The 17,664-nt window shown below is 49.9% G+C and overlaps 2 protein-coding genes across 5 annotated transcripts; both read right to left on the bottom strand.

Annotated features, from left to right (window-relative positions):
* Positions 1 to 549: 549 nt before the first annotated feature.
* On the bottom strand, positions 550 to 9,517 carry FOXRED2 (FAD dependent oxidoreductase domain containing 2). 2 transcript variants are annotated; one of them, XM_059846330.1, is made up of 9 exons: positions 9,389 to 9,517; positions 8,367 to 8,912; positions 6,676 to 6,927; positions 5,947 to 6,216; positions 5,091 to 5,257; positions 4,284 to 4,449; positions 3,536 to 3,777; positions 2,539 to 2,709; positions 550 to 1,764 (listed from the first exon to the last, which is right to left on the bottom strand). In XM_059846330.1, the coding sequence occupies exons 2-9, from the start codon at positions 8,888 to 8,890 to the stop codon at positions 1,499 to 1,501; spliced, it is 2,058 nt and encodes a 685-aa protein (XP_059702313.1). In that variant the 5' UTR covers positions 8,891 to 8,912; positions 9,389 to 9,517; the 3' UTR covers positions 550 to 1,498. The 2 variants fall into 2 exon arrangements, with proteins under 2 accessions (XP_059702313.1, XP_059702312.1); XM_059846329.1 differs by lacking the exon at positions 9,389 to 9,517 and having other exon boundaries at positions 8,367 to 9,192.
* A 168-nt stretch (positions 9,518 to 9,685) lies between these two features.
* On the bottom strand, positions 9,686 to 17,173 carry EIF3D (eukaryotic translation initiation factor 3 subunit D). Of its 3 annotated transcripts, none has more exons than XM_059846337.1 (15): positions 17,022 to 17,173; positions 16,592 to 16,725; positions 16,313 to 16,358; positions 15,792 to 15,928; positions 15,609 to 15,694; positions 15,053 to 15,125; positions 14,800 to 14,912; positions 14,459 to 14,591; positions 13,726 to 13,873; positions 13,361 to 13,491; positions 12,830 to 12,915; positions 12,492 to 12,621; positions 11,871 to 12,013; positions 10,845 to 11,125; positions 9,686 to 9,842 (listed from the first exon to the last, which is right to left on the bottom strand). In XM_059846337.1, the coding sequence occupies exons 2-15, from the start codon at positions 16,712 to 16,714 to the stop codon at positions 9,829 to 9,831; spliced, it is 1,644 nt and encodes a 547-aa protein (XP_059702320.1). In that variant the 5' UTR covers positions 16,715 to 16,725; positions 17,022 to 17,173; the 3' UTR covers positions 9,686 to 9,828. The 3 variants fall into 3 exon arrangements, with proteins under 3 accessions (XP_059702320.1, XP_059702319.1, XP_059702321.1); XM_059846336.1 differs by having other exon boundaries at positions 14,800 to 14,915; XM_059846338.1 differs by lacking the exon at positions 9,686 to 9,842 and having other exon boundaries at positions 11,054 to 11,125; positions 12,431 to 12,621; positions 14,800 to 14,915.
* Between the last annotated feature and the right edge of the window lie 491 nt (positions 17,174 to 17,664).

Below are 17,664 nucleotides of genomic sequence, written 5' to 3' on the forward strand. Positions count from 1 at the left end.
GCAAGGGGCTGCGAGCTTCACCTGCTTTAAGCTTTCCTGGAAGTGCACAGCTCTCCAGTCTCCCAGACAGCAATTAACGCAGTTCCACAACGCGCCTGCACGGGAAAGGCACCGGGACCAGCCTGCACCTCTACTCTCAGGGGTGACCAAAGACCAGCGCGGCTCATGCCACCCTCTCCAGCTGCATGTGAACACAGACCAGCGCGGCTCATGCCACCCTCTCCAGCTGCATGTGAACAGGCACTATCTTCCAGCAGCAGCATTGCTTGCAGAGCCCAGCAGTCTCAAAGAGAGCAACAACTCCTCTGTCACTTCCTTGACCTCTTCTGCTTCCCTGCCTCTCCAAGGAACTGAGGTTTTAGGGAAAAGAGCAGCTGAATTCAAAGGACTGGGAGAGCTTTAGGTACATGTAAGGTACAGTCCCCCTCAGTTTGGAAGCAATAGTGTGCATTTTTCAAGAAGCTAGAGAGTTGGAAAACATGTGGAGATAGAAGCCTGTTCCCTGTCATCACTCCTCTATTTCCTAGAAATCACAGGGACATCATGAGGTCAAGCTCAAAACTTCTCTTGCTTTACAACTCCAGGCCCATGGAAGGAGTTCACAGGGAGGTGATAGGCAAGCATACGTGGCTGACAAGGGGAGCAGTGAAGTGCAGACAATATCCCTGTCAGTCCCTCTAAAATCTCAAGGTGATTGGAGCGGAATAAAACAGAAAGAGCATTTTAACAACATCAAACTTTCTTGATGGGACATAGTGCAAGTAGGAGAAATATTGGTCATTCTTTATAAAAGACAGGCTAACCTTCTAGGCTGCTTGGTGTGGGAGAAAAAAACCATGAGGACAGTAGACCCAAACTCTTTAAGTCTCTGTGTCCCAGGCATTCCAAGCAAGCTACTCATCTGTCGTGGAGGAAAGAGTCCCTTGCAGTGTTCTCTAGGAAGTTATAAATTATCTGACATATACAGTAACTAAAAATAAAAATTCTTTCCCCACTCAAGCTACACAACTGCCCTAACTCAAAAGCAGGAAAAATACCAGGAAGTTTGCCTGGAGTACCACTTCAGGATTCAACACAGAAACAAATCTTCAAGTATACACAGCGTATGGCATCCAGGGACCAGAGAGCCACAGGCTGTGAGCAGGTCACCTCTGAAGGGGACGTGACATCTGAAGTTTCCCAGGCATTCCTGCGCTCACTTCTGTGGCCTCTGTACGTCACTGCAGATACTGGTCAGTGAGATAAACACCAACACTATCTTCAGGCAACTCTGAACTCTGCAAGGACAACATGGGAACCTCAGAATCACTGGGTTTTGGTCCCTCCATCCTTCAGAGAGTATGTTGGTCCTCTTTGTAACAGCAAGATCTGAGCAGGTCTTTGGCAACTCACGATCAGTGGGAGGCATGGGGACGGAAAAGGGCAGAATCCTGCTGCGGATCTCTGTTACAGTACTGTCACAAGAGCACCTATAGATTTCAGTGCGGAGCAAGAAAGGTTAAAGCTCATCCTTGGCATTAACAAGATGCTGCAGAGGATGAACTGGTATCCCATGATCTCTCATCAAGTGCTCCTGTGACCCGTGGTGGCTGTCAGGGGGTCTGTCACCCGAGAAGTCTGTGTGAGTATAATCCTTGAGCAGCCCAGCCTGTACCGCGTGCTGCCGGAGCTCCTGGCTCCCCAGCAGTCCCTGCATTTGAACGTACCCCTGCTGGCAGGAGGGAGGCAGCTTCTGATGGGTGAAGGCAAACAGGAAACAGGACTCTGCAGGGGAAAGGATCAAAAATTAGAGTCAGCAGAGATACCCCACAGGGAAATACTCCCATAAACTATCAGGGACTTGTTCAAAACAAAAAGCAAAAAGGATGAGGGAAGATGGCTGGAGCTTCCCACCCGCTACCCTTCCCTGGGTAGCAGCACAGTAATTGATCTAATTCTGCAGAGCTCAGGAGATGTAGAGAGGGATCCCCAGTCTGCACACTGAGATAAAAAGGAGCTGGATTTGAGCATGCATCCATCTGGCATATTCTTTCTGTTACAAGACGGCTTCCCTCTGTGTGCCACATGGGCTTCCTGCAGGAGGGTCCCACACCAGTGTTAAGACCAGGAAGGGAGGCAGCAGAGGCTCTTCACCTCTCACATCACAGCACTCCCATTTCCCATGGGAAAGCAATCCAATCACTGGTACATGAGATCTAGTACACACTGACACAAAGATATGTTCAGATAATGAAGAAGAAAGGAAAGCTGCAGCTAGAAAAAGGATTGAACCCAACCTTATATGCCTTTCTCTAAATCCTGGCATGCCTGGGCCAGTCTTCTTCTAATGGTGACAAGAGCAAGAACTCTTTGAGAACATACACACGGAACAACACTTTGTACCATCTGGTGAGTGCATTGAGGAGGTGTGACTGATGGTGAGACATAAGCAGCTCACCATAGAGAGATCTCAGCTATTTGCAGAAGAGATCACTCCTGTCACTTGCTCCTCACGTTGCTCCTCCTCTTCCTGCCACTTTGACCCTGTGCAGAAATTACCTGCAAAGAAATTGCGCAGGTCGGTGCTGAGGCAGTTCTCCAAAAATCGCCTCAGCGGCAGGATGTGAGCATTCGGGGCTGTCCAGTCTGTCAGAAAGTCCTCCACAATGTGATGGATGGCATTTGGCCGAGGCAGAGGCCAGTCTTGGGGACGGAGTCTCACCTCACGCTCTGCCAAGAGAACATTAAGGGAGTCTCTTAGAAGCAAAATGGCATTAAAAAGAGCTTGGGGAGTGGAAAGCAGCTGTGACAGCTGTTTCCGCCTTTGTTCTGACCTTTTAATCCATTACTTTCATTTGCAATCCCCTCTGCTAGCTCTGTCCTCAACAGCCCTGCCACTGCACAGCTGCCCTCTGTTCCTGCCTGTAGCATTCCTGTCATCTCACTCCAGTTCCCTCTGGGCAGGGACTGCCAGATGGGCTACATTGTGTTTAATGCTGCTACCCATCATGCTTATTTCCGAGAAGGCAAGTGGGACCCTAACCCTCGGTTTCTGGAGATGAAGACTTCAACACACTCATTTTCCAAGAAGTCTACCCTGCTGCTAGATAGAACACTTCTCTTCAAATCCTTGCCTTTGGCTGCCTCTATGTCTTGTGTGACCTCTCAGACCTGGGCCTGCCAGAGTGCAGCTTTTTCTTTGCAGCAAGATGGCCAAACAACAACACCCTCATCTGTCAGGTTCTGTAAAATTCACATAGGGTGCCAGCCAAAGGGAAGAATTGTTCCTCTTTTTAGGCATGAGGAAATTTCCAGCATGGCTGTTTGTCCCTATTTTCAGATGTGAGGTCTCTGGTACAACCCCCCACCCCCAATAGCGGTCTTACGGATGGAACTTTCTTGCCAACTCTCAGCTTCCTTTTCAACTCATACAGTGGTGGGAGGTGTCTCACAGGAAGGGGGAATAGTGATTTCAGGTACCATCCCCACTCTGGCTCTGATTTATCTTTATCCCTCCTTGTTTTGGTTGTGTCACACAATTAGCAGGAAAGCTTACCTGTTGGGAGGTGTTTGTAATAGTAAATAACAGGGTGTAAAAAGTTGGACTGCCAGGCATGCTGCGCCTCTCCCACAGCACGGTTGTAGTAGAAGACATCCTTGTCAGCCCCAGAGAAATTCCTCCCATACTCCATGATGATGACAAAGAGCCCATTGTGAGCCTTTCTTCCTGTCTGCATTTCGAGCTCGGCCAGGACTCCAATAGGGTACTCTTCCAGGTATTCAAATGCTGTGGCATTCCTGTGAATTGAAAACACACCATCGGAATTTTCCACCAGAGAAAGCCAGCTGGGATCCAACCCACCCTCAGCTGGTCAAGGCTAAAGCCAAAAAGTCATCAGATAGTAATTCTGTTTGGTCATTACAAATCTGAGCTGGACTTGATGCAGAGCTTAAAAAGGCTGCAGATACTGTTACAAGACACCATTGTTTTCCTAGATTATGGGAGTCCCTCTACAGTAGCACGGCTCAACAAAGTTTTTTCCTGGGGTCAGTAAAAGAGTACTACACCTCTAAGCCTAAAGGGAAGGTCTGGACCATTTCAGCCCTTTAAGAGGGAGAAACAGTCTGCACAATTGGGCACCAGTTGCAGCAGTAGTACAGGCTTGGAGTGGCTGCCTATGCGATGGTAACATCCTTAGGCAGGAGCAGCACAATTGGTGTGGTGTCAACATGGGAGGCAATGGTAAAGAAACAGAAATGAAATTATGGAGGGCGGTTCTGGGAATAATTACTCACTCACTCACTCTCTCAGCAGTATGATGTCAGCCAGGACACTGAACATCTGGTAGAGGCCTGAGGCCTCATTCACCCTCTTGATGATGGAATTGGTCAGCTGTGTAATAGGGTAGACTGTGGATGGCCAGGGGACACCATGGTGACGGTTTTCCAATAGGCGATGGACTGCCCGAGCTAAGACATGGAGAGAAACAAAGACAGCTTATTTAACAACACAAGCTAATGTTTTAAGAAATCCAATCTCTGTGTTGCAGCAGGATGCAATAAATAACCTTTACAGGTCCTCCGTGCTCAGGATCTCCCACCCCAATCGCTGGTAACTGCAGTGGAGATGCCCTCGGAAAGCTGATGTGATGCTAAGTGATGGGGGAGGGGGCGGGGGGGTCCTTGGGGATATTTCATTACTTCTCAGCAGTCCTTTAATGATAAGGATGGGCACACACACATAAAGAAGGAAATTCTCTCTACTGCCCACAGCTGCTGGGTTTTAACTCCACAGCACAGACCTCTCACCCATAGCCTGTCACAAGGCAGAGCGTCTGGCAGGAAGAAATCTATTGTGTTACATAAATAACAGACAGTGAGCAAAAGAGATACAAGACAAAACAAAGACAGACAACCAAAAACTTCATATATGAACCCAAGTCACTTCTCCTCCGCTTCAGATGATGCAGCTGCAGCTTAACTGTGTTTTGTCCTTTTTATTGCCAGAACAAGACTAAGGGCAATCTCTTTCCAGCAGTAAGCTATGGATTGTTCCTTTGAAGGGAGGAATGATTTCCACCTCAGCCCTTTCCGTACACCCCAGTACTTACTTGTATACCGAAATCCATGGATGAAGCCCCCAGCAGATTTCCTGAAGTCAACTGAATGGCTAGCAGTACCAAGAACAAAGAGCCCCCGAGTGCCTCTAGACTCGTAGTTTGGTTTGATTTGAGGATACTTCTTAATATTCCCTTTTCCTGGCATCATTTTCAGGGATCTGATATGCAAAGGAGAAGAGCAGGCTATCAGGAAGGACAGGAGTAGAAAAATAAAAAGGGTTTCTGATACACATTATTTTGCAGCAACTGCAAGATTCTGCTTCATACCCCTGCTGCCTTCAGTGACATTTACTACTAAAATGAGGATATTTGGAGGATAAGGGTGCTCATCTCAAGACAGCCCTGGACAAGGTCTAATTGTCAGTTGAGCCACTACAATGAATTTTGGAAGATACAGTGAAGTTAGCAGTATCATTTTCAACTGCAGGATGTACCAAGGTGGAATGAAGGTTGCATCCTCAGGGAATTTTCCCCCAACAAAACCTTTTTGTAGTGATCTGCACCTTTATCATCCTCATTTCAGAAAAAAACCCCAATTATTGCTAGCCTTGTTCTTGTGATCTGGCAGGTCAGGATGTTAAGTTCTGAAGGTACAAGCTTTTCTGTGTCACACAGGTCTCATTGCTCGCATCGGCACAGCCTTAAATCCTGTTGGTCAGAGGGCAGTGACATATGTTTCCACTGGCACACAGCCTCACCTGCAGGATAAACAAAGGACTGTGCAGCACCAAGCAGCTCAGAGCACACAGAGGTCCAAACAATGCTGCCAGGAGAAGACCTGTTCTTCCCTTTCCTCCCTACTTCAGGCTAAATACCTTTTTTCATGGAGACCCTGGTTCTTCCTCACCTGTTATAGATAGAGAAGTCAAACTTCCAGCCCAGGCAGCGGATGACTCGGTCGTAAGGTGCGCGGGTGGCAAAATTGTCCAGTTCATCCTGAGGGAGGGTGATGGAGTCAATGCCTGCGCTGATGTTCCTGTTCTCCAAGTAGAACCTCAGTGTGATGTGCAGCTTTCCCTTTTTGTCCTTAACAATAGCCAGATCTTCCAGGTCGCCCTCCAGAAGCCCATCCAGAGATTTCAGCTGGTAGGTGTCCAGCAGGCCATTGTTAATTGCTCTAGGGAAAATACAAGAATGTAAAGAAGGGAGGTTCAGTCTTGGCTGCTGAAAATGGAATCATTCATTCATCCCAACTCCTCTTCAGTGTAAGGGTTATCCCCAGAGCTTCAGAGCTGACAGGAACAGCACAGGTAACAGCCTCGCTGTCCTTGCATGATGTAGCCAACCTTCTAACTTTCCTCTGTAACTAGAAGCAAGGGAATAACTTGAGAGCCAGTATATTTTAAAGATTACAGTTTCCAAGCGGACATGTTTCTATTTCAGGTCCTAAAAAGCTCTCACCAAGCCTCTGTGTTCAGCAACTGCAACCTGGATTGCTTTAAAGCAAGGACCTATAGAAAACCCCAAAATACCCCTATGGCCCCCATGACAGCACCAGTCCAGCCTGTCGCCTGGGAAAGAGGTGATTCTCCTTGTTAATATTCCAGCTGTGTTAGGAATAGGAGCAGTTCCTTACCTCAGATCCCCAACGTAGTGGGTGGCCCAAGAGAGGCGCACGCGGGACCGGCTCACCATGTGGATGAAATTCGTGACACCCAGGATGTTCTCCGCTGTCTCGAAGGCCGAGTTCCCTCGGCCCAAGATCAACACGGTTTGGCCAGTGAAGTCCTCCGGGTTGATGGACACAGTCTCGTAACCCTCAACATACTCTGAGCCCGGAAAGTTTACCACATTGGGAACCCACGTCCCAGCAGCAACCAACAAAGAGCTGCAAGAACAGGGATAGCATGTGGAAATGAAGGAAATTTCAGGAAAAGGGCTCCATCTCCTCATTCCTTCCTCCTCCCTCCTCCCACTTGGAAGGTGGCTGCAATGTGACCCCCACAGTGACACTGGACCAGCTGCACAGGCCATGGTTTCAAGAGAAACCTCTACCTAGCTTCATCTAATGACCTGCTCCTCTCTTCCCTATCCTCAGGACAACTAGGAACACTGTTATATATAGCAACAGTCAGTGTGGGTGCTGTATATATGCATCTCCCTCGCTTGTTCATGAATGCAACTTCTACTCGTATGAACTCACTGACAGTATCACAGGTTGATTATATGTTGCATAAAAATGACTTGAATGTAAAATTTGAGTTGACTTTTAGCAGAGCAGAAGTAATTTTTAAGACAGACAGGAAACAGTTTTGATATTTTGAAATGTAACTGCCAGTCATAAAAACACGTTAGCAACATCACTAATTGTTAACACCAAAAATAACTACAGTGATCTTTTTATATCACTCCATAAGAGCTTTTACTTGATTCTTGAGGAAGTTTTTGTGACTTAGATGGAAGCACCATGCGGCTGAGGCAAGCAGCACTGCCTGCTGTCCCAGCCTTGCTTACACAGCATCCCGAGAGCAACTTGCTCGTGGTACGTGGGTGTCCGGGATTGCCTTCTGTCCCCTAGGAGCCTGCCAGCAGCACACCGGCAAGTGACAGCCAGCACGACCTGCTGTCGTAGAGCTGAGGCTCTCAGGAGAGGTGAGAAATATACTCCGTATGTTCACACGAGTAACTTCGAAGTTTTTAGGAATGGAGCTCAGTGGTGGTACGGGATACACACACGTAAATAGGACTAGTGGAAGGGGAATTCAGCGACCAGCAGCCCTGAGGGTTATTTCTCACACTCTTTGCCCCTCCCCAAAATATTCCTCACTTTCCTCTGCTTCCCCCCCGGCCTCTTCCAGCTCTGTGCCAACCAAGGGTTTCACTTGTCTGGGACACACCCCTGAGCACATGCGGGAAAACTGGAGCAATATGTCACTGCACTGACTCAATCCAGTTTGTAATAAAGGCAGTGCTGGCTATGAGTACAACTGAGTTACTTTTTTCACAGACAGCAATTATCTAGTGATAAAACAAAAGTGACTTCAAGCATACTTATCAAGGACAGACGCTGCAGTGATGGCCATGGCAGCCAATTTGTGTCTGCCCTCCCAACCTCCTCAGCTGCCCAAAGCAAAACACTGCTCGTGAAAGGCAATGCCGTCCCAGGAGCAGTTATTCCACCCATCCGCTAGCCAATCCCTAAAAAATGTTCCCCACCCCGATGGTGATTAAGGTTCTAAGAGGCTGTGAAATCTCCATGCTCGGATACTCATGGCCCAACAGGGCAAAGCTCTGAGCTGCATTTCAAGCCCCAGGTTTGCCCATTACCTGCACTTGTAGTTCTTCCTGTCCTGGTCGGTCAGGAGAAAATAATGGCCGTTCCAGGCCTGCTCATTCTTCTCCAGTGTCACATGGATGATGGCTGTGTTGTACTGAACCCGCAGCTTCAGCAGGGAAGCAAAGTCCTCCAGGTAACGCACCATCGTGTCAGCGTTGGGGAAGAAGTCACGAGAGTAGCGTCGGAATAGCAGCCTCCGGTCGTGGCTGAGGAGCGAATTCCAGTCGTGGCGGAGGTTGAACTCGCTGTTGGACTTGCCCGTGTACTGCTTGTTGATGCTGATGAGTTTGCGGTGCCGAGGGTAGAGCGCGAAGAAGCTGCCGGGAGCATGGCTCCGCTCAAAGACGATGTAGTCCCGGCCGGCTTGCTGGAGGAAATAGGCCGCCTGCAAGCCCGCGGGGCCGGCCCCGATGACGCAGTAGTCGTGGTAGAGGAACGTGGCGCCACTCATCGCGCACAGGCTGCTGGCGTAGAGGGCCAGCCCCAGGAGCGTCCTGCAGACCGCCGGGACCATGGCGAGGCTGGCGCAGCCGGCCCTGAAGGGAAGAGGACCGGGAGGCGTCACCCCAGGGGCTGCAGCCTCCCCACAGGAGACCCCCGACCCCACTAGTCCTCGCCCACGGCCGCCCAGAGCCGGCCGCCATGACACCCCCACACAGGCTGGGGTGTTGGAACGGGGCCCTGCTCCCTGCCAGCCATTAGCAGCAGGGGTCCCGGGCCTTCCAGCCAATGGGTGCACAGTGGCCCCCGCCACACCACACAGGTGGCAAGGTGGGGCAGCACCTGTAGACTGCTGGTCGCGAGCGCCTCTGCGCCCCACCAGCCAATGGGGACGGGCAGCGCAAGCGCCCCAGCCAATGGGAGATGGGGTGCCCAGGGCTGCCCTCGCTCCCCCGCCAATACGGTCCCGGCCCTGATGCCCCCGCCCCCGCCAAACGGCGCACGAGGCGCAGCGCACGTGACGCGCAGGGCCGCCGCCGCCCGTCCGGACCCGTCCCGCCCGGGGCCACACCTGCACCATGGAGCTCCCGCCGCTTAGCTCCTCCCGCTCCGCTCCCTCTTCCTTCCCGCGCCGCCCGGTGAAGGCGGGGAGGGCACGGCGCTGCCTCCCGCCCGCTGCGGGGGCGAGGGGGGGGGGGGGGGGGGCGGCGCGCTCCCCGCATCACGTGACGCCGCCACCGCCGCTGGCACCATGGCGGCGCGCGCACCACGTGTCCGGGGGCGGGCGGCGCTTAAAGGGGCAGGCGCGGGACGGAGCCGTGACCGCGGGGGACACCCGAACCACGCACACACACACACAAACAGCGCGGGCAGTCGGCAAAATCAACTTTATTCAGCCTTCCCCCCGTTTATGTTCGATGTGCAGCGCAGCCGGGGCAAAGGTACAGCCACAGCTCATCCCCGGACCAGGGCTGCCGGGGCACTACAGCCCCTCAGTGCTGGTTGCAGGGTTCAGCTCTCTTCCTCTGAAAAAGAAGAGCAGCAGAAATTAAGTGAGTGCAGCTGGGGGAAGAAAACCTCAGAATTAAACCCTCGCTGTCAAGGAAATACCACAATGAACACAAAAAAAACAAGGCTGTCACTTTGGGAGATTTGTGCCACCTCCAACTGTCTCCTTGCCTCTGTCCAGCTTCCCAACAAACCTGCCCATTAGCCAAGACCACACACTCATCATACACAATTTTCATTCCTAACTACGCAGCAACCCAACTAACATTTCCATAATAAAATCCAGAGCAGCCAGGCTAAGCTTACAGCCTAAAAATAACCTGGGAGATATCTTTCCTATCACAGAAGCAAGAGCTCTAGGATAAATGGTTTCCCTCTGTCAGTGGAATATACACAGATCCCCCATCAGACATGGTTTTAGGCAGCAAAGGGAAGAGAGCAGCTGTCCACTGGGCACCACTGATCCTCCAAACTCACATCCAGACCAGCCAGTGACTGCTCAGCTTCAAGAATCACTTCAGAAAAGCTTCACCATGTTCCCTCAATTGCGCTGTCACCACGCATTTTAAATGTGTCACCTTACAGTCACTGCCATTTCTAAAACAGCAGTCAAAAAATATCCCAGTCAACAGAAATTAGCATCCACCCAATTCTGCAGACCTTAGGGACGCTGAATGAAGGGCTTCTTGGCAGGCTTCATTCTGCCAGACAGTGCTCTGGACCTGGGACCTCCCCCCAAACCCTGCTAAAATCAGTCTTCATCAAGTATCTGTACAGAGGCACAACATCTGCATCTCCAACTCTGCACAGTTTTTCTTCCAGCGGAGTACTCCCAATGTCACCCACATCTTTTCAACAGAGTCCCATCCCTGGGACCACACATTCTCCAGCCTCATTCCTCTCCCGCCACTGCACTGGTCAGATCCGACCCTTTAGCTCTGGTCTTCATCATACATAACCCCATTTCATCCAGACTAGAACATCACTTCAAAGCATAAAGCACCAAGTACGCTACAAACCTTCCTCTTCCTCTTCTTCCTCCTCATCCTCCTCATCTTCATCAGAGCTGAAGGTGCCATCAGGCAAACTGTAGATGCGGATCACCTGCTTGTTGGGGTCCTTGAGGATGAGGTACTTTCCCTCATCCAGCTTCATGCAGATATCAATGACGCATCGCAGGATGCCCCAGGCATTCTCTATGCTCAGATTAATCTGGCTGGCAAATTCATTTGGCTTGAACTGCTGTGTGCCCAGGATCACGTGGCGGGCAGAATCCTTCACGTGGTAACGGGATACGTACCTAGGGGGGCAAGAAGAAACCAGAGGGGTATCAGATTGCACCCAGACAGCAGAACACCAGCAAGAAAAGCAGCATGATCATCTTATTTTTGTTTTCTGGGCTAAAAAATCCTAATACTCCAACACTGAAAGCTAAGAGGATATGCAATGTACCTGGAAATCCCCAAATCGGATGGAGAGGTACAAAAGATAAAGAAGAATTAGCCTCACAGATAAAATTAAGAAATAGCACGATTAGCTGGGAGCTTGGAATGAAAAATATGGAAAAGAATCAATTCTGTGTCTGTGGATGGAACTAAGGTTGCTGAACCACTAGAACTTAAATATTTAGCAAAAGCCTCTTGTTCATTACCTACAATACTCAACTGATTTTAAGCTGACAGTTTAAAAAACGCTGTGGCTGTATCTCCCCCCACCACCTAATTTCTCAGTAACAGGGCACTGAGGATCTCAATCAGATTCCTGACAGGCAACAGAGTCACTGTATTTATTTGACCACAGCAAAGAGGCTAAGAGCCCACACAGGCCACCTGTCCCTCATGTGTAGGGACAGTCATAGCTGGATGCTAAGGGGAAGCAGCTTACTCCAAGGCTGGTGCATTCACCACAAGCTTTCCTTTCTTGCCCACTCAGACACTGGGTGATTTTAGGATTACTCATTCTGTAAATGCTTCACTCAGCCATACACCAAATTTAGAAATGGAAAATGCACCTGGAAGACATTTGATGTGAACCACCCCCCTTACCCGAGTTTAAGATACTCTGATCCAGCCAGCAGTGCACAGCATGTCCAGCGGGCCAGCTTGTAGCTGTTGTTCTTCAGTTCCGTGGCAATGACAGCCCCTCTCTGAGAGTCCAGCTTCTGGCGCCAGTCCACCCCATTGCAATACTGAGAGGAGAATCAAAACCAGGGTCAGCCTGACAAGCCAGGAGCAGGCATCTCTTCAGCCACCTTGTCATCACATAGGAAAGCTGTCTACCCTATGGTAGCACGTGAGGGAGTGTGAACTGCAGCCTACAGAGAAAGCTCTTGGACCGGGAAGGGAGAAATGCAAACAGCTGAGATTGCTCAACATTTGTGGCACTGGTTAGAAGGGTTAGTTAGTGAGGAAAGAATTCTAAAGAGAACCATAAGAACAGACTGGCTACTGCGCTGAACCCAGGGAGACAAGAGGGCTCAAGCCAGCTACCTCACATTTAGGGGAGAATCTCATCAGCACTGCTTGTCCACCAAAGTTATACTCCTTAGTGGAATGTAACACCCGGGGGACACCGCCAGATGTTTGTCTCATCTTCCCTGCTGTACCTGGCATGTCAGGCAGCAGTGAAGCAGTTAGAGCTAGCTTGGGGATCCTGTTCTTCCTCACCCTCGAATCCCACTCGTTCAGTGTTTTGATGTTGATGAATGACACTTCTCCATTAGCTCCTGTCATCACTCCATCATGCTCGCAGCGGACAATGAGATCTATATCATCTCCCAGCTTCCACCTTCGGTACCTGCCGATAAACAATCCAGCTGGTTATTTCTGACCTTTATATTCAGACCTTTGTTCTCTCCCAGATCCACAGAAACATTCATCTTTTCACTGGATGTGAGGTCATCCATGAACCCCTCTAAAGGCAAAGCTTCTATCAATAACACTCCCAACCTGTTTTGCCTCCGTATCACACTGACAAAACCTGGGCATCAGAAATATTAACTTACCTGTATGCAACAGAGGCTACTTCATTTTTATCCATGTCATCCTCCACAAAGGGATTTGGGTTGGGAAACTTGTACTTCTCCTTTCCCTGCAGATGAAAACAGCAAATCATGTTAGGAGACAGCTTTCCTCTATTGGAAAAATATTCTTTTACAGCAACAGTAGCTGATTTCCCTTCTGTAGAGGAACACCAAAACATTAAGACAGCTGATGAAAGCCTCATGCCCACATTAGTCACAGCACTATAAGCAGTACTTGTACTGGCACTTAGGCTTCATTAAGTGTACTGAGAAACCTGTCTACACCATCAATGGGAGTAGGATGATTTATCTGTGAAATCAAGGTGAAAACCTTTCTACAACAAAGTCACACTGCTCACCAGAAATAATCCCACCTCTTTCAAAACTGAAAGACCACTGGTATAACACAACTGTCAATTAAAATGCTTCTGTGCTGTATTAAAGTGGCCTTAATGAAGTGTCTTCTTGAGACTCTGGAATGCTGACCCACTACTCATCACAGTTCCGCCTTACCATCCTCAGACACTGCTGGGAGAAGTTGTGATTGATGTAGGTAGCTTCCATGGCCAGGTTGCGTGGAGAATTAAAAGAGTTGCCCTCTTCCTGTGGTGGCTCATTGGCTGTTTCACTCACTGTCAGGAGGTCTGGGAAGAAAACCAGATGCAAATGGTTATACTTGGGGGAGTAACTATGTCAGCTTTAGTGAATTTCTAACCCCACATCAGAGCAGATCAATACTGAAGTTCCCCACACAGCTAAAACACATACTGCAGTAATAAGCTTGTTCAGGGGACTCAGTGTGGACACCCAAATAAGCATGAGAAAAATTAGACCCTATAGCTGCTGCAACAGAAATTCCTTTCAGGACTCTTCCTCACCGAAATCTGAGTTGTCCCTCTTGTCAAAGAAAAGCTTGGATCCAACTCTCTGGACAATGATGTCCCAGGAATAGACAGAACGAGTGCAGCTCATCAGTGTGGCCAGGATGGCATCCGTGGCAAACACGTTCCCTTGCGTCTTGGCCAGCTGTGAATACAGGAGGAGGAGAAAACTGTTTCAGCAATAAAAACAGATACCCCTTCCCTAGGTAGGACAAGAAGTGCTAGCAAACCAGATCACTGATTTCTTCTGACTGAGAAGAATTTCTTCTGCTGTTCTGACTAGAAAGCTGTACTGGCAAGTACCCCATTGACTGCCAGACAAAGAGTAAGGTACTACCCAGCAATCCTGCCCCACCCTCACCCACACAAGGGGAAGGTAAGAAACTACTACAAAATGTTAATTCTGTTGGAAAATGCACAGCTTCTCACTGCAAATAAAGTCACAAGAGAGAAATGTCTGAGCCTTCCTCACCTCCAAAAGCAAGGCCCAAGGATCATGTCTCTGACATAAATTTTCTTCCCAACATAGCTCAAGTACTGGTCTGCTTGATCTTCCAGAACTGGAGCTTTTCCTTGGCCAGTGTTCCTACCTCATCATTAATCTAGTTCTGCCTTCCATCTAAGAAAAATATTGATACCAGCTAATGCTTCTTGCTTTTGCTCTTTGGTCTGACAGTGACAGGTGGTCTCCAACAACAGCCCACACTGAATTTCACAAACTGGTGGGTACCTTTCGGATAACTGGGTCATCCGTAGTGGTGACGGTATGGAAGATGCGCTTAATGCTCCTCAGGAGCTTCTCGTTCCTTGTTGTAATGCGGTCGAAGGCTTTGTCGTAGTACTCTAGGGCTCCACAGCACTCTCTGCAAAGATAAGAGGACCATCTGGATACCCCTCTTACAGATAACACCACCCATGAACTGCACAGGGCCTGCTCGGTGTTCCATTACCTCCCCTTGGTTTTGATACTTCAATGAGAAAACTGGGACCAGGCAGGAGACCCTTGAGCTCCCGCTTTCCAAAAATTCGGTCACTTCATGGAGCAAGCAAAGGGCTGTCTTAGGAACTCACATGTCCTGCGGCTCTGACACTTCCAGATAGCGCATTTTCATCAGCCGAGGGAAATCCATCTCCTCCTTCACCTCCCAATCGCTGCGAACTTCAACAGAGGAGTCACGAGGTTTCTGCTGTGCGGCCAGAGGGGGGACACATACACAGAGAGAAATGGAGACACATCAGGATTTGTGCAAGAGGAGCTGCCCTGTGAGTGCAGCCACAGAAACCTAAACATCAGAGGGGGCACAATGCTCATCAGTTTGTCTACCTGTGATTTCTGGTCCCACTTCTGCCTCACTCCAAACTGCTTCTGAAACTTCTTCTGTAGGCGCAAACGATCTCTAAGATGATAAATGTGAGAAAAGCCGTGACTCCTATATGCCACAACCACTCCTCCACTTCCAAACTACTACCAGAGGAGCACTGCTTTCAGACACTGAGCTGCTGAAACATTTGTTGAGCCATCTGTTGATCAAGATGCCCAAGGCAAGGCATTAAAAAGTCTGCTCTCTGCTCTAAGCAGCTCTTTATATAGTTTTACCTGAAGACTGAAATGCAATTTTCAAAAAGGATATTCTCTCTTTAGAATGCCACCATTACTTTCTAAACACAACTAAAAAATTCTCCTAAATTATTAGGTAGCCATTTGAAATCCATGCTTTTAAGTACTACTGACACCAGAAGAACACTGTACTCAAAACAGCCTGAAATTCTTTGCTGACTGTTTGCTCCAGCAGATTCTGTTATTGCAAGTTTGCAAATTCATCAACAGTATGTTCACACACTCCAACCCAAGCTCGGTATGCACGTCTCTGCAGCCTCACCTCTCCTTCTGCTTGGCACTCTTTGGCAGTGTCTGCATGCTGAACTGCAGCATGTTCCGACGGTCCTTGTCTCTCCGAAGGTTCCTCTGCAGAAATGACGGAAAGAAAAAGGAACAGGTTTCAACTGGGAAGAACCCCGTGCTGCCGAAGCTCCCCTCTGATCCAGTCTCAGGGACATGCTACCTGAGCAAACCTCATGCGGTTCCTCTGGTACGCTGTTTTCTGCGTCCGGGCCGTGTCCACCAGCTGGAAGCTGGTCTCATCCTCCTCGTGGAAATAGGCATATTGGCTTCCGCCGCCAAACTGTGACGAGTACTTGTCTGGAAACAAAACAAAGCAGCTCAGCACCAAGGTCCTAAGAAAAAACGCTGATGCTTTGCTTCTTTCTCTCCCCAGCTTCCTTCACCTAAGTCTGATAACTAAACTGGGATGCCTGCCTTATACCTGCACGTCGACTCCCCCACCATACCTACCTTACAAGCCTGGGCAGTAAGGCAGTACAAAAACCCAGAGTAAGCCCCAAGGACAGGGAGAGACCCACAGAGCTCTCCCAAGGGTAAAACACGCTTCCTAAAGTAAGCTGCTGTCTTGCTGAGGTGTGCAGGTAATTACAGGGTGGGTATGAGACACGAAAGCAGGAACAACGCTTTGGAAGTAAGCTTGCAGAAAAGAAACCCCAGGAACAGCCAGCAGACCACACGTACTTGTGTATCTTTTATCCTGGTACGTGGCTCCTGTCCAATCGGCCACCTAAGAACGAGCATAAACAGTTAAAAGTAAGAATTAACACAACATATGCTCCAGGTCTAATCCTTTTGACTCCCACCTGCGCTTGCCAGCCCTGCTAGGTGTTCACAGTGTGTTAGGACGCACTGCCAAGGGTGCCAGAGGAGCAGCAAGGGTAACAAAAGCAAATACGGGAGGCAGCATGCACGGGGACCCAGAAGGGCCCCAGAGCTCAGGATCCAGCACGGCACAGGTACCTTGCCCAGGCGGTCTCCTTTGCTGAAGGGCTGGTACGGCATGTCCTTGAACTGCTCAGGCACAGCACACGGGCCCCAGCCGGAGGGGTTGTCCTGGATCACGGGTGCCACAAACTTCGCCATTTTTTAATCTTCTAAAGGTGAAAAAATGAAAAAACTCTCAAACCCTCAGCTGCCGCACGGTGTGGCACCGAGACCTGAGGCCTTGCTTCGGCACAAGCCACCGCCAAGGGAAAGCGCCTCCGCCAACCAGGCCCGGGGAGGAAGGAAGGGTTCCGGTGGGCACTGCGTGTGCCAGGGAGGGGCGGGGACGCGACCCCACCGGAACCGGCGGGAGCGGCGGGGCGGGGCCGGGGGGGGTCTCGGTATACGCGGGAGGTGCCAGCGCGGCAGGAGAGCGGCTCCGGTGCGACCCCAGCGCCTCCCTCACCTGCGCGGCCCCGGCGCGGCCCCGATGGCGGCGGATCCAGCGGCGGATCCGGGAGCGGCTCCGGCGGCGGCGGCGGCGGGCGGGGAAAGGGCCGCGCGCAACCCCGGCGCGCCCTTCGCGTCAGCGCCGCGCGACGGCAGCGCCCTGTCGTAAAAGCAGAAAACCGCCAACCCCCGGAAAAGCGAGCAACGAGCGCGGCTGCCGTAAATCGGAAGCGTTGTCGCAAAATGTCAACTCTTTAAAAATTTTCTTAAGAGAAGATGTTCATTGATGTTTGATCTTTGTGTACTTTCAGCTCTGATCAACAAGTTTAATCTGTGAAACAGGAGCTAACAGACAAGCTCCAAGTGATGTCCAGATGTTAGAAAGACAAATTACTTGACAGTAGAACTGCCTTGTTAAGGTTTAGGGATCAACGTTTTTCAGTGACCTCAGAGGAGGTTAACAAAGCTTGGGAAGAGGGATGTACCACAGACAGTGGACAGAGAATGCAGAACTTACAAGCTACAAAGACATTTGGCAGAACCCCCGAGATAATAAAGACAGCAACTGTGCTGAATCAGCTCCAACAGAGTAAAAGGTAATTCTGGCAGGGGGAGATTATGGCCACTGACCCAAGAACCACCGACTGGAAAGGAGAGAG

Source organism: Haemorhous mexicanus, chromosome 5, assembly GCF_027477595.1.
Source record: "Haemorhous mexicanus isolate bHaeMex1 chromosome 5, bHaeMex1.pri, whole genome shotgun sequence".
NCBI lineage: Eukaryota > Metazoa > Chordata > Aves > Passeriformes > Fringillidae > Haemorhous > Haemorhous mexicanus.